General features: G+C 34.6%; 1 protein-coding gene across 8 annotated transcripts in view; it reads left to right on the forward strand.

Annotated features, from left to right (window-relative positions):
* Positions 1-16,851, forward strand: part of ACC (acetyl-CoA carboxylase) — a 230,243-nt gene extending 213,392 nt beyond the window's left edge. For all 8 annotated transcript variants that reach the window (XM_069828828.1, XM_069828829.1, XM_069828826.1 and 5 more), the window contains 4 exons: positions 764-1,031; positions 4,891-5,061; positions 7,675-7,821; positions 14,071-16,851. In XM_069828828.1, the coding sequence (XP_069684929.1) occupies positions 764-1,031; positions 4,891-5,061; positions 7,675-7,821; positions 14,071-14,226 (742 nt within the window). In that variant the 3' untranslated portion in view covers positions 14,227-16,851. The remainder of the gene's footprint in view (positions 1-763; positions 1,032-4,890; positions 5,062-7,674; positions 7,822-14,070) is intronic.
* Positions 16,852-17,142: the final 291 nt, after the last annotated feature.

Raw genomic sequence — 17,142 nt, forward strand, 5'->3', positions numbered from 1 at the left:
TTGAAGAACAAGGGGTTCACACCTGTGGAGTAACAATTAGTGCGTCTGGCCGCGAAACCATGTGGCCCGGGTTCGATTCCCAGTCGGGGAAAGTTACCTGGTTGAGGTTTTTTCCGGGGTTTTCCCTCAACTCAATATGAGCAAATGCTGGGTAACTTTCGGTGCTGGACCCCAGACTCATTTCACCGACATTATCACCTTCACCTCTTTCAGACTCTAAATAACTTAAGCTGTTGATAAAGCGTCGTAAAATAACCTACTTAAAAAAAATCAAAGAACATGGGTTCCGATCTGCGATTATTTGAGGTTGACGATTAACAAAATGACTGTAAATATAGTTTGTCCTAATCTGTTTTGATTACTAATGTCATCTGATTATTATTTAATTGTTTTCATATTATCATATAATTTGTTACTGAATTTGATAATAAATATGTTTGTCTAATTTGTACTTTTATTCAGTTTTCATTTATTAAATTTGTTTTTCATTACTTAATATATGAAGATTTGTAGGACACGTTTCATAGAAATGTCTAGAATTTAAGCACCTAGCTTTGTCACATTATTTTCTGCCTTGCTTCTCAACGGGAAGGAGTCCAGTGAAAATCACAGTCTTTTATAGCTCACTGAGATTTGTTGTTCTACTTCGTCTGCTTTGGATTTGTTTCACCCAACCCAATCTGAATAACTGCCGAATTCCATACATAATAGATTAAAAATATGTTTGTTGTCACTATACTTAATGAACATTTACTGTTTATAGAGGCGGAGTGCTGGAGCCTGAAGGTATTGTGGAAATCAAGTTCCGAGCCAAGGATTTGGTGAAGACAATGCACAGGGTGGACCCTGTAATCTTGTCAACAAAAGCCGAATTGCAGTCACCGAATTCTTCACCAGAACAGAAGGCACTGTTAGAAAGACAGATCAGTGACCGAGAAAAGTTCCTCACGCCCATGTACCATCAGGTGGCAGTACATTTTGCGGACCTTCATGACACACCAGAGAGAATGCAGGAAAAGGGAACTATCATGGTATGTAGATCTGTTAATGGACTGTGTTAAACACTGTGTGGCATGCTTTCCAATAACAGTATAGGTCCTGCAAAATTTGTTTCCTACCTCAATAAAGTGCATCAGAGTTCTTTTTGTAGTTGATCCTTTGCAATGGAAGAAATAATGTTGATTTAATACAGCAGTCATCAAAACACTGCACGCTCGGGCTAGCATCTCTTACCCGCGGACAAGACACAGCCCTAGCGTGCAATCGTCGCTGCTGGCGGGTACACTGTCTCTCTATCCCTTGTGCACGACGGAGCAGAGTTCCTTACCCTCCATGCACTCTACCCATTTCAGCGAGTGCTGACGACCACTGATTTAATATTTCCCTCTATAGATGGTGCATTCGTCATCTGTTTATAATCGTAGTTTAACTAGATTTCTTGCTAAATAATCAAGTTTATTGTTGTTGTTGTTGTTATTATTATTATTATTATTATTATTATTATTATTATTATTATTATTATCAGGGAACGGATTTATATGGACTAAAAATATATGAAATATGTAAATATATATGTAGTTATTTTTACCAAAATATGGAATTAAATATGGATTTTTACCAAAATATGGAATTAAATATGGACTTAAAATTATAAAAAAATGACTATGTACGTTAAATATTGGTACATTTTAATCAAACTAAACAAAAAATATAATGGACGTACCTTATCTTCCAATGTAGTTTCAACAAAACACAATTTTTATTGTCTGTTACCATAACAATAGGTTACAAACATTTCTTTCAAGTGCTGAAAAGTGAATCTTCTTCTATTGTCTCTGAGGATAGATTTATACTGACTAAAAGAGCGTTCGACGTCACAAGAAGTAACTGGTACATAATTCAATTTCACAATGTCTGCTGGGGATAAGTCCAAGTTAATCTTCACTGTTGATTCACCACTCATCACAGCAACAACCTTTTGTAGTTCTTCATATCCAGGGTTTTTTGAAAGTACAGTGTCCACCTTAGCTCTTACTGCATCTGCAACTTTACCTCTACCACGATTCAGTTGTTCCACAGTACTATTTATAATTTCAAAACTTTCAGATAGTGAAAGGTGCCTATTTTGGAGACTTTTGAGCGTTTTTATGATGCATGAAAATGTATGCTGAATGTGAGCTAAGTCATTCTTCACACTTATGTCACAGGTAACTGTTTTCGCAGTATCAATTGAGACTGCATCTTCAGAGTCCAATGCAAGGAGAACATTGTTAATAGAGTCTATATGTTCGGCATAATATTCAACTGCTTCTAGCCATGTACCCCATCTAGTTAAAATTGGCTTTGGTGGCAATGGAATTTCAGGGTACATTTCTTTCAACACGTTAACTCTACTGGGAGCTTTGAGAAATACTTTTTTCACTGATGAAATCAACAAATCTACTTTAGGGAAATTGTCTCTGACCACTTCTGCCACACGATGAAATGCATGCGCCACACAAGTAAAATGAGTCAATTTAGGATATACAACAGATAATGCTTGTCCAGCTTTGACCATATAAGGGGCAGCATCGCTAATAAAGAATAACACATTATCGTACATAATACCCTTTGGCCACAGGATACCCATAGCTTCGTTGAACAGTTTAACTATAGTTTTGTTATTGCACTTTTCTAGAACATCACAATGTAAAAGAATTCGTTCAGAATATTGTTCACTTAACAAACCGATAACTACATTACCAACAAGTCTACCTTCTTTGTCGGGAGTCTCATCAATGGAAACCCAAATTGAACTATCTTTAATTTCATCTCTTATCTTCTGTATTGTCTCATCGTAGATGGATGGAGCATACGTCTTCCTAAGTGTTGACTCATCCGGGATTGTATGTTGAGTATATTTTTCAAGGAATTCCCTGAAGACCTTATTCTTTAGTTTGTAGAGAGGAATATCAGCAGAGATGAGAGAACGGCACAGGTCGATGTTAAACTCAGATCTTACATTCGATTTGTTGGTTGTGTTAAAAACAATTGTCTCTGCTTGGAATTTAGTTGTTTGTTGGCCTGATGTTTACTAGTTGTAATGTGTTGTTGCACCAGGAACTTTTGTGTAGATGATACTGCACACTGACACAAATTACAAAATAATATTTTATTGTCAGTTGATAAACCATCTTCTTTAAATTCTGAAATGTAACTTGTTAGTTTTGATTTTAAATTGACTGAATGACGTACTTTTGGCATATTTACCGTCTTTATAGTATGATTTACAAAACTGAACCTATGTGTACTCTGACTGGCATTTAACTGTTGAGCTGCACAACTGAAGTCTGTTAAAAATTTTAAATTAAATTAATACAGTTTTGTAACTTACTTTCCCATTGTTGATAGGACTGCTAATTTTCAAATAACTCTGATGTTAAAGGGATTACTGAACATGTGTTTAAATCTCTATTGTTGAAATGTATTTTTAAAAGTTAATGGAATTTTGTTTTGTTTTATTGTTAAACCTAATATAATATGGACTGTTTTATATGAAATATGGAAAATATATGGAAATTAACGAAAATATGTACTAAACTCTAAAATATGGAAAAATATGGAAAATAAAAGTAGGATTTTTCAACCCTACACATTGTGAAACATAAAGATAATGCAAAATATAAATTATATTAGCTTTATAAGTAAATATGTATTTACATATAAATCCTTTCCCTGATTATTATTATTATTATTATTATTATTATTGTTGTTGTCCTGCGCCATGGCGTCGCAGTCTAAGGCATCCCGCCTAGGACTCACGTGACAGAATGCACTGGTTTGAGTCCTCATAGGGGAAGAAATTTTCTCATGAAATTTCGGCCAGTGAATGGGATCGGTGCCCACCCAGCATTGTGATGCACTTGAGCTACAATAGGTAGCAAAAATCCGGTTTCGCAAACCAGCTATAACGGCTGGGGAGGATCATAGTGCTAACCACATGATACCTCCATTCTGGTTGGATGATCGTCCACCTCTGCTTCGGCATGTGGACGTGAGGCCAGCAGCCGCTGGTCAGTCTTGGCCCTGCAAAGGGCTATAGTGCCATGGATTATTATTATTATTATTTTTGTCTCATGATGTGGCATCGCAGTCTAAGTCATCTCGTCTAGGACTCGCGTTACGGAATGCGCGCTGGTCCGAGTCCTCTTGGGGGAAGAAATTTTCTCATGAAATTTCGGCCTGTGTATGGGATCAGTGCCCACCCAGCATTGTGATGCACTTGAGGAGCTACGATAGGTAGCAAAAATCCGATTTCGCAAACCAGCTTTAATGGCTGGGGGGGATCATCGTGCTAACCACGCGATACCTCCATTCTGGTTGGATGATCGTCCACCTCTGCTTCGGCATGTGAACGTGAGGCTAGCAACCACTGGTTGGTCTTGGCCCTGCAAAGGGCTATAGCGCCATGGATTATTATTATTATTATTATTATTATTATTATTATTATTATTATGATCATCATCATCATATTCTGTTGTATAGTTTATATGTATTATGATGTTTTATTAATTGCTAGGAAGACAACACTAATTTTTCCAATCAGTATTCTCATTTAACAAGAACTGAGCTCTTCCCCCTTATTATATGTTTATAAGTTTACATATGTTAGTGTCTTAACATTTCTGTAGCCAAGAGCAGAAGTGTCCAGAAAGAAATGCCTTAATGTACAGAACTGCATTTAAATTTTATCTTTCTCTGCTTATTATTTCAAGGTGTCAAAATTATCATGTGTTCTGGCACAATATAAGAATGCATTCTGTATTTCTTGTACCATAGAATTAATTGCAATAATGTAAAAAAATGCTTTCACAACAATTATTATTCATGAATGAGCTTTATAATTTTCAGGATGTGGTACCATGGAGGAATTCACGGCGAATACTTTACTGGAGGTTAAGAAGGTTACTGTTGGAGAACCAAGTGAAAACCCAGATGCTGAACATCCAGCCAAATCTCGGAATGGGGCAGGCCGAGGCCATGCTGACGAGGTGGTTCGTAGAGGACAAAGGAACCACAGTGGTAAGACTTTTATTAAATTGCAAGGAAAATGGATAGTCAGACCTTTCTTCAAATTTTTGTAATCAGTTTCATCAAGAGATCTGTATTTCTTAATTTCTTAAAATTATCTCTTATTTTCAAAATAGAGTGTTATTAGCTGAACATTCTGCTGTTCAGCCTATACTTTTAAAAATATCAATTAAAAGCATTTTGTGCATAAAGTGATTAAGGGTCTTGCTCCATCATTTATAAAAATGTTATTGGTCTGAGAATGAGAAAAGGAAACCCATATACCATGATTAACTTATATCTGTATAACCTCGGAGTTGATGTGGCGCCATTAAATAACCAATAAATAAACTGATACAGAGAATACATTTTATTATATACAGTACATACAGCTTAAAAAGTCGTTTTTTGACTGAGGGCAGCACCTTATGAGACTAACCTGATGAAATTAAACAAATCGTCATTGTTCCTACAATAACTCCTATGTGACATATTTATCGATTTTCAGATTTTTGCTCTATTAAATAACTTAAATAGTGATACAGCAAATAATAAAATCTCCTATATGTAATTATATTTCTTCCTGTCGAAAATGTAAGAATTCACAATCTCCTTTGTACCACTGCCATAGAATGAATAATGTGTTTTTTTCTTTCTACTGAAAAGTTTTATATTTTGCACATAGGAGTTATTGCAGGAACGACTTGAGTTCAACTGAAATACTCGTATTTTTGTAAGTTCAGTGCATTATTTCTTTGCAATTCATAGTTCTGTTTATATATCACGGGAGTTGTTGGAAATGGCAGCTACCAGCATCAAATGCAAGCATAACAGCTATGCACCATTTTGGCGTCAGTGTTTGTGGCCAATATTTGTTGCAGCTTTTATGACATATCAGTAGAATGATGGAATATAAAACAAGAATGTGAGATTGTGATTGTGTATAATGTGAGAAAGCTTTCCATTTTATTTTTGTGTAGTGGAATTTCATGAGGTGTTGCTTTCAGTTTTAGCCATAGGATAACATTTCGGATTATATGTCTATCATGAAAATGTGGCAGTTTTTGTCTTCCTTAGACCCAGAATATATTCTTCTGTACTACCTGGTATATATATATATATATATATATATATATATATATATATATTTTTTTTGTCCAATGGCGGGTACTCGACTCTTCGTCATTCATCCAATATGAAGTCAGTTGCGTACACCAATTGACCAGGTTGCATTATAAGAGGCTGGTCCAACGATGAGATGAGATGATATGATAATGGAGATTTGTTGGGATGCCACAGGGGAACTGGAGCACCTAGAGGAAAGTAATATATATTTATATAATAAAATCTATATTGTTACATAAAATATCTCCCGCATTTCAGTCTTCTGAGATTTAACAACTATACCAACTCTTATAAGCTGTTCCATGGCCCAAAAATTTCAGTCACATATAATATGTTGTTTTCTAATGCCAGGTATTTGACAATAAAGTCATTTGACCTCTTGCACTCCAATATTTTTCAAAGGTATTGGAGTGGTTAAATGGCAAGTTGTAGCCGATTTAAGTGAACACCATATTTTAACGTTTTGGTGGCTACTTCATTCACACACAACCCCCAGAATGTCTGGAGGACCACACCTGCTGTTGGTCGACAGGTCCACTGGACCTAGTTGGGAGATCTTGTTGATCACCAGCTATCCCTCCTTAAGCCACTGGAGGACGATTTTAGTGCCATAGCAGTCAGCACTAGACACATTTAATATTGTACTTACAGTTATGATTTTTTATTACAAAATCTATTAGTTCTATACAGGTATTTGTAGAATAAGAACTGAAGTAAACCGAAATAAAACTGGAGAAAATTCCTTCAGTCCGCCATGTTGGCTATACAAATAGCTTATGCAGTTCTTGCTCAAGTAGTCTATGGTTTGATCCCCAGCGTGGGTAATGAAAGTAGCATTTTATAATACGGAAATACAGATTTCTAAATATTTATCCTTCTTGCACCACATAATTCTGACTATATATTCAGTAATGGAAGAAAAATAGTTTTTTGTTTGCAACACAATGAACATGATAAACCATTTACCAAATAGCTATTGTTTCAGCTTCCCATGAATAAGACCTGGATTTAAATTGCTGCAGTTTCAGTAGAATTTATTATGTTTGGGCAGTTTTTTGCGAGATCGTACGATTTTCTCGGTCACATTCAACATCTCTCCATTAATCAACATTGTTGTGCACTGTAGACATTGTCTGAGATAACAAAATGATCTGTAATATCGGTGTGTTACTCATACCATATAAGGAGACACTTGGCTCAGGATAAGCAATACAGTACCTGCCATTGAATTGAGGAAAAAGCTAATTTGTATTTATAACATATAACAATTCTACAACCAGCATAATAGATGAATGTAAAAAGTTGTTGCTTCAACAAACCAAATTGCACTTATACACACACAGTTGGCAACCAACAAAATGGCCTATTCGTGAAGTAGCTGCCATGCCTGCGCATATTGCAATTATAACCTTACTTTCTGACGTTCTTGTATTGTGTATACATTGTTACAAAATGATTACCTTCTGATTTTCTAACGAGAATGGATTATGTGACCTACAGGCATATCAGTGGGAGAACAACGAGGAAGTAGTGAGTTGGCTGCTTCAACAACTTTCAGAAGAGGGCAAGACTCAGTCTGTGGTAGCAAATAACCTTCGATGTGTGAAGAAGGACGCCATAATCCAGCAGATAAAATCTAGTCTCGAGGTATGTTCCATTACCTTTATATTTCTGGGTTTACAATGTATCAAACTTCTTCTGGTGCCCAAAAACTCATTCTTTCAATTCTTAATCTGTTGTCACCATTCCTGTCTGTCATTCCCGTGTCCTTTTTTCTACCCCTTCTTCTTCTTCTTCTTCTTCTTCTTTTTTTTTTATTGTTAAATGTCGTATGTCCACGTAAGACATGGCCTTCTTTTCATTTTTCTAGGTGGTTGTTTAGGCAACTGTCCAAAGACAGGTTTGGTTCTATTCTAAAGTTGTTTTGGGCAACCTTTCTTCTGACATTCTCTTATCATGTCCGTAGAACCATTGAAGTTGTTTTTGATTAATGTAATCTATTATGGAATTTTACACTTTCATTTATTCTCGAGTACAGTAACTGAATTTTGCTGAATTCCTCCAAAAATCCATCTATGTTGCCATTTAATTGTGCACGACTTTCTGCCTCCAAATTCCAAATTTTTTTATCCATATGTAGCCTAATTTTTCATGTATTGTGGGTCACTATCAACACAGCATGGCACATCCTCAGGTTGCGGATAGTGGAGACAACCTCCAGATATGGAGGGTAGCTGCTAACAACCCATCACCGTAAAAATTACAGCTTGTTACGAATCCATACAATAAGCCTCGGAATGGGATTGATTCTCTAGCACGACCACAGGAAAAAAGCCGAGACGTATGTGGGAGGATAATATTAAAATGGATTTGAGGGAGGTAGGATATGATGATAGAGAGTGGATTAATCTTGCACAGGATAGGGACCGATGGCGGGCTTATGTGAGGGCGGCAATGAACCTGCAGGTTCCTTAAAAGCCATTTGTAAGTAAGTAAGTATGTAGTTTGTGGATAAGCTTCAGGGCTTCTACCGCGTTGTCTTGGTGTTGGTGGCTGACGTTTCGAGCGCTGTGTTGTGGTCATCTTCGAAACGTCAGCCACCAACACCAAGACAACGCGGTAGAGGCCCTGAAACTTATCCACAAACCATGTACACCAGCCGCGGAAGCCTACGCGAACACTTAAGTAAGTATGTAGCCTAATTTTACTTCGAACTATTGTATTGTGCTAAATATGATAAATTTAGTTTCTCTAGTAATGCATTTGTCCCAGAGGATATCATTTAGAGCAACTATAGCTATCTTCCCAATTTTATTCTTTGATTAATTTCATTCTCCTGCTTTCCATTGCTTGTAATTTTAACATCGAAATATTTGTATTCTTCACTATGTAATTGAGGTTCCGGATCATTCATCACAAATTACTCGTCTCGTGTCTGATTCGTAATGCATTACATTTTCATAACAGGACTGTGGGCCACATAATGCACTTCTGTCACAGAATTGTCTGTCACGCAACATTCATTCATAACATTTCTATTTTTATTTTTAAAATTTTGTAAAAGGATTTCCGTAGTTTTTATTTTCAGACATTTCGCAAAACATTTGCATGGTTTTATTTTTAGAGTATCTCAAAACCTTTCCATGGTTTTAATTTTTATAGTATAGCAAATCATTTCTGTGGTTTTTATATCATCGCAAAAAAATTCAATGGTTTTTATTTTTATAATATTGCAAAACATTTCTATGGTTTTGTTTTTATAGTTTCGGAAAATATTTCCATGGTTTTATTTTTATCCCAAAACATTTCTATGATTCCGTTTTTAAAGTATGGCAAAACTTTTGCATGGTTTTATTTTTATAGTATCTCAAAACATCTCCGTGGTTCTTATTTTTATATTATCACGAAATATTTCCATGGTTTTTATTTTTATAGTACCAGTATCACATAACTTTTTCATGGTTTTTATTTTTGTAGTATCGGTATCACATACCACTTCCATAGTTTTTATAGTGTCTCAAATTGTTCCCACATTTTTTATATTTATAGTATCGCAAAATGACTCCATGGTTTTTATTTTTATATCATCACAAAATGTTTTCATGGTTTTTAATTGTATATTATCGCAAAATGTTGTTACAGTTTTTACTTTCATAATATCACAAACAAATTTCCGTAGTTTTTATTCTTATAGTATCTCAAAACGTTTCCATGGTTTTTATTTTTATATTGTCACAAAATATTTCCATGGTTTTTATTTTTATAGTATCACAAAAAATTATATAGTACCAGTATCTCAAAACGTTTCCATAGTTTTTCTTTTTATAATATCACAAAACATGTTGATGGTTTTTATATTATAGTATCTGAAAACGTTCCCATGTTTTTTTTTATTTTTATATTATCTCAAAATGTTTTCACGGTTTTTATTTTTATATCTCAAAACATTTCAATGGTTTTTATTTTCATATTATCACAAACGTTTCCATGGTTTTTATTATTTTATTATTTCAGAACGTTTCCATGCTTTTTATTTTCATATTATCACAAAAAGTTTCCATGGTTTTTATTTTTGTATCTCAAAACATTTCCATGGTTTTTATTTTCATATTATCACAAATGTTTCCATGGTTTATATTATTTTATTATTTTAGAACGTTTCTATGCATTCTGTTTTCATATTATCACAAAAAGTTTCCATGGTTTTTATTTTTTTATTATCACGAAACGTTTCCATGGTTTTTATTTTTATATTGTAGAAAAAAAAGTTTTCACGATTTTTATTTTTATATCATCACAAAACATTTCTACGGTTTTTATTCTTATAGTATCTGAAAACACTTGCATGATTTTTATTTTTATAGTATCGCAAAACATTTCTGTCTTCTGGAAATTCTTGCTTACAAAATATATCAAAACTTTAAATGGCGAAAAATGTATATTCATGTGACTAATCTGGTACTGGTACTGTGACGTATTCGTCCTTGGGTGACGAAAAGTTCTGCCGAAATAAACTGTGACAATTCATTACGTTGATGATAAGTTTGTTACGAAAATTCCTAGACCCGTTTAATTGAAGCCATGCCATCTTCCAAAGTCAAATCTTAACTTCCTATTGACATGCAATTTATTTCGTCCATATTAACAAGCAAATCCCATTTACCATATTCTTGTAAAAGTTTTCAGGTTGTATACTCTATATCAACATAATCTTGTGCTACAATTGACTGATCATATCAGCAAACTGTAAAGAATATTATACTTACTAGTTTCTCCTTGTCTATACCCATACCCTTATATCTTTCTTCCATTTTCTAGAGCTCTCTCTGTTCTCTCTCTTTCTCTTTTTCTCTCTCTTCTCCTCTCTTCCCCTCCCTCCCTCTCTCAGTCCCTTTCCCCTTCCCTCCCTATCTATTTACATTATATCAGACACGAGACAGCCAGTAGATCCTTATTGGGCAATGGCCTCTTATTCCAAGTACGTGGTTCCTTTGATCTCCCATGGTGAGCCCATCCATAAAAGGTGTTGTCTAATGTTTTTCCACTTTTACCCTATTAACATTGGCTATGAATTTACTGATTTATACATGATGGAAGAGAAATAGCCTTGCAGATTTTCAGAGCGAATAGCTCATGTTGTATGTAACAAGAAACTATAATATCATATTAGTGGAAAGTTCATAGGTTTTTTTTTTTTTTTTAGAAAAAAAAGTTTTTTCCCAAATGTGTAACAACCTTTTATCCGGTAACTATTGTGAATAGGATCGTGATTTTTGTCCATATCGATAGGGAAACTAATAAAGAATAATTTATCCGTGTGACATATTTCAATCGTGTGGATGGTTTTCGTGTAAATTTAATTTGTAAAACCTCTAACTTCAAACCACTGCACAGTGCTAGTTGATTGCAACACAGCACCAGAGAACATCTCATCTAGCGAAACACACCGAGTTCATTGACCTCTTACATCTGTATCACGAGAGAAGAGTGTATTAGTAATGATGTTGCTAGATTGCTGAAACTTCAAACTTAATTTTCTAATTAACCGTGCATGCAATTACAAGATGTAATATAGGTTTTCTATTAATTTCAGAGTCCCTTTCAATCTGCAAGGTTATTTCACTTACACCCTATATAATACGAACTATTACTAACATTATGACCTTCGATATCACTTTCTATACACTGTTTAGTATAACATTTCTCGATTTACATACAATTTTCTCTTCTATAGCACTATGTACGATGTATGATTAGTTCTTTCGCATGTGTTTCATCACGTACGGTCTCCGGCTAATGTCCACTTTTCCCCACTGCATTTCCCACCATCTTCAATGCAGATGCTCCCTTCCTCTCTTCCCTAGTCGGTTGTTCCAAATATTCCAGAACCAGTAAGAAGATTATATACTGAAAAATACATATAATGGATCATTATCTTAAATTATATCTTTTATGGACATTTACGTAATTGAAAGGACATAAAAATGACTTTTTTTGAACTCCTGAGTAAGTATTATTTAAGCTAGGAGGAGACAATTTTATACGTTGAATGTTCAGATTTTTCATTGTGACATTGTAAATATAGAAAAGAAATTGTATTAACAACGTGGATTTCAGTTTTTCGAACCTTATACTTCCAGAAATATTAGTGATTTTCTATTTGATGGCAGACCATTTAGATAACTAGAGCAAATTTGAGATGCAAGTTTAAATTCTGGCGAGTTGAAGTAAAGTAGTTTATGATGAAATTATTCGACAGTATGGTGATATAATTTTCCTGTTAAGAGAATAAAAAAAAAAAAAAAAAGCTTCCCTCTTACCTTAGACTGCAAATTCATTCTTTTGCCTGTTACACAGTATGAGGGTTAATAAAAAATGTTCGTGGTATTTTTTCTCCATCTCTCCATTTTAAAATGGTCTTCTTCAGAGATTATACATACACTACATTCAGCAATTGCACCACCTCCATAAGCAGTTCTGGAAACACACGCGGAAAGTACGTGTTGAATGTTAGTCACAAATCACTTACAGACAGTACACAATAAGCAGAAGCATTGTCGTGGTGAAACAACCAGTTTCCAGATTTACATTCCTCTGTGTTCTCTCTTCTCATTTTCTCAGAGATTTCATAGCGAGTAATCTCCATGTCTTTATAGAGATATTTTTTTTTTTATCGGACATAATTGAACCAGATGGTACTGGTTTTTCTTCTTGCTTGTGCAGAATACTGAGATCCTCGATGGTAGTTACATAGCTTTTGGATCTCTAAAACCATTCGAAAATTTTACTAAGTTTGAAGCAGAATTGATGAACATGCGATGGTTTTTTTTAAGAATTTTCCGTCTTCTTTACACTCACAAATTACAGAAGTTACTATACGCAATTTGCAAAATAATTCACATAACCGAACAATATCTTGTGTTGTCATAATCTAATCAAGAAAGGACTCTCAAGAATTTTTGTATGAATCAAGTTTCCAAATGGATGAAAGTACGAAGACGAGAATGGGATGCCTATGTAGACAGTCTGCCGAAAAATAGGCTAGTAAAAATATTTTATATAATTTACTGCAGAGAGGAGGTACCTAGAAAGGCTCTTCAAACATTGGAAGGAAATGATGAAGAATGAGTGGAATGGAGAAAAATTCTCTCTGGCACTGGGATTTGAACCCTGGGTTTCAACTCTACGTGCTGACGCTCTATCCACTAAGCCACACCGGATTCCCATTCCGATGCCAGACAGAATCCTCTCAGTTTAAGTTCCACCTCTTAGGTTCCCTGTAGTGGCCAATCATCATGCACTGCATCACAGATGTGTGACAGTGGGACAATGTACACACAGTGTGCAGAGGTCATATGATGACGCAGAATTTATACATGGAAATATCATATGTACTCCGGTACATCGTAATATATATGTGAAAAATAATCACTTAGTCATTTAAGACAGCGCTTATTCCATCGGATCCTGGCCGTTTGTCACTCATAATGAGTGCACCTCTGCACACTGTGTGTACATTGTGCCACTGTCATACATCTGTGACGCAGTGCATGAGGGTTGGCCACTAGAGGGAACCTAAGAGGTGGAACTTAAACTGAGAGGATTCTGTCCAACATTGGAATGGGAATCCGGTGTGGCTTAGTGGATAGAGCGTCAGCACATAGAGCTGAAAACCCGGGTTCAAATCCTGGTGCCGGAGAGAATTTTTCTGCATTCCACTCATTCTTCATCATATCTGATGACGCAGAATTTCTGCATGGATTATGTACTCCGGTACATTGAGTCTCTGTGAAGACCTAAATTGTAGTAACAAGCCATAGGCATATAAGTAGAAAGAAGAATAATAAGAAGAAAAGAATGTCTGCAACTTTAGCTTGCATGTTCGTGTTTTTTTAGGAGTGCCCAGACGTAGCACTGGATGCAGTAGTGGAAATTGTGCAGCATCTAGCTCCACACCAACGCACAGAGGCACTGAGAACACTGACGCATCTGGAATCCATCTCAAAGGAACAAGAGCAGCAGCAACAGCAGCAGAATCAGAGCAACGAATGATGGATCATAAACCCTGATGTGGGTGCCTGATGCGTTCTTAGTATTGATCTCTCACTAGCAAGCATGTCATTTCCACTCTGAGATTGTAAATAATCATGTTAATCTGGGCTAAAACAGAGCAGATTTCAATTAACTTGTTGGAATTGACATTGTTTGTCACATGTGGGTCTTTGAGCCTTCTTAACTACAGGTCATTTATTGGAAATGACCATACGAATGAACATAAGTTGCCTTCACAAAAATTGTTCATCTCTCTTGTGCAATTTGCAGTACGTGTGTGACATTTATGTGATGTAAACTGATGCTGTTCTTTGGTGTAACTTGTATAGTAAGATTTGTTCTATGACATTGCAATAACAAAAGTAGACTGGCTGCATAAATTATGTTTTTGTATATCGTACATTTTTAACAAATTTTACTATACTTAATGTACGAAAATTTTGGGCGTATGGACATTGGAGTGAAGAAACTGTCTTGAAATTATCTTAATTTGAGGCATTCAACACTGTCTTATTTTTGACAGCAGATATTAATATTGTATTTGAAAGTCTAATCAAATACTTCAAAATGAAAATATATGTTGCAAATATATAAATCTTCGTAGTTTTATGCATTCGTCAGCATTTTAAGTGTTGGGTTATTTATGTTATAGAGTCTCTTTTTATTTATTAGGAAGTCAGATTAGAATATGATGTGTAATTCTTGCTCCATATCATAAGGGTCAAGAAGTCATTTCCATACTAGAATGAAAGATCAAATACTTTTTTTTTATCTGAAATCTTCTAACATGTATTACATTTCTCGAAACAGCTCTTGGCAGTTGGCCTTAATGGTTAAAAAGCACCTAAATCCTTCTGAAATTGTCTGACGTTCTGTTACAGTATTCATGTAGATAGAAAGCTTGGTCAACATAAAATTTTACTCGACTTGAATTTGAAGAATTACAAATCATGAAATTAAACCTGGAATTACTTTTTGCAAGAGGAAGAATGAAAACCTTTCAAGAGCGTACACAATAGAAACAAAAGAACAAATATTTTGTGCTAAAAATGAAAGTGTATATATAAGTCAAGGAAAAGACTTAGTTTGTTACTTTGTCTGGATTGGTAGCCACTTGGGTCTGTTGGTAGAACAACAACAGAGTACGGACTGGTAGGACGTGGTTCAATTAATGTTCTTCCAGTCCAGCAAAATAAATTACCAAAATCCCAGAGCACTAAAACAACATCGGCATTATGCAGTCTGCTTAAAATATGAGCTCTTATATAAAACAATATTGAAACTTCTAAAAGTCTGTCATTTCATAATTACATGTTGCCTTAGAAATATTTATTATTAACATTTCAATCTATCCAATTCAATTCACAGGTTCTACAGGTCTTTTCTATGATAAAAGCTAGCCTAAATATGATGTTAAACACATCGCCTCCTAGTACTGAAGTTAAAAAATATGGACAATCCAGCTCCATGTTTTTATGAGATGCTCTAATATATCATTTTACTATCCCACAATTAAAATGAAAGTTTTGCGTAATATTTGTGTCCATATTTCTCGTCACAAAGAATGATATCTGTATATATAGAATATAATGCTTTCTGTTTTAGACAGACTTAGCAGAGTGCGAGAAATTCTATAGTAGAACTGTAAACATTGTAGTCTGTAACTTATCCTGTGAAGTGATAGTGACTGAAACGTCAAGAAATGCGCTGACTGCTATAGACTTTTTCTTTATGACATGGTTCAAATATTTGAGAGTTACACATCAAGTTCAGCACAATGAAAGCTTTAAGTCGCAGAAATGTGTAAACTAGGCAATATGCAGAAATGTAACAGCCTACAGCTGTTTGAATTTCTCGACCACTCTTATATGCATACTAATTTTTTTACACTAAATGTGACAACAGTGTGCTGTGTGAATGAGGAAAGTGTATCATTTGAATAAATGTGCTGGCTGTATATATATTTTTTATTTTCATTTAAGTGAAGTAATTCTGACACAATTAATGGACAATGTGTCTTCAAGGAAATGAAAAAACCTACATAATATCAAAGTGTTGCGATCATATTGGTCAGACTGAACCCCAGTCCACATATTTATGAAGTTGCGTTAAATAATTTTGACATTTTTGAATAGCGTTCTTGTTATTGTTTGAATACCTCAGGAAGAGCCTATGATGTCGCAGTTATATCTTACGTTTAACTGAAATGTCAGTCAGAGCATTTCGTTTCACATTGTGATAAAAGTCTTGCTAACAGTGTTAATGCAATATATATTTTTTTTAATACTGAACTCATTTTCCAATTGCAAAATAGTCATTTATAGTATCTTGTTCACTTTCATATCAACATCAGATGAAAATGTTTCCCAGATAAAAAGTTGCCACCTCCCAGTGGGGACTGAAATTCTGTTAAGGAACATTATTTCTTGTAAACGAATGGAAAAAAAAAAATACATGTATATGGTACAAAATATTTGGTTAATTTTTAACTTCGTTGTGATAATTACATGTATATTTTTATACCTGTCTATATATATATAATTCAGGGGTTAATTTCCTGCAACGTCTGTGCATCAACCCTTGTCACTGCTCTCTTGATCTTCAAATAAATCTCCTGTCAGATTTCTTATTGTAATTTATTATATTTTCAATTCTGTTGCACCTTTTTATCCTTCTGTTCTTCCTTTTAAGTTTAATTTCACAAATATATTTCTGATACACAGTCATGGAAACGTGCAACAATTATGATAGTTGTTGTAGATACACTGTTATTATTTCAACATACTACAATTTCTAAATAGGCATTGAGATATTGATAAGTTCTTAGCCTAACATGGAAATAGTTACTGTATCTCAAAACAAATTTTTATTTTAGAATTACAGTATAATTCCTTTTTAACGAATCTCTGGGATTTT

This window comes from Periplaneta americana, chromosome 6 (genome assembly GCF_040183065.1).
Source record: "Periplaneta americana isolate PAMFEO1 chromosome 6, P.americana_PAMFEO1_priV1, whole genome shotgun sequence".
NCBI classification, from domain to species: domain Eukaryota; kingdom Metazoa; phylum Arthropoda; class Insecta; order Blattodea; family Blattidae; genus Periplaneta; species Periplaneta americana.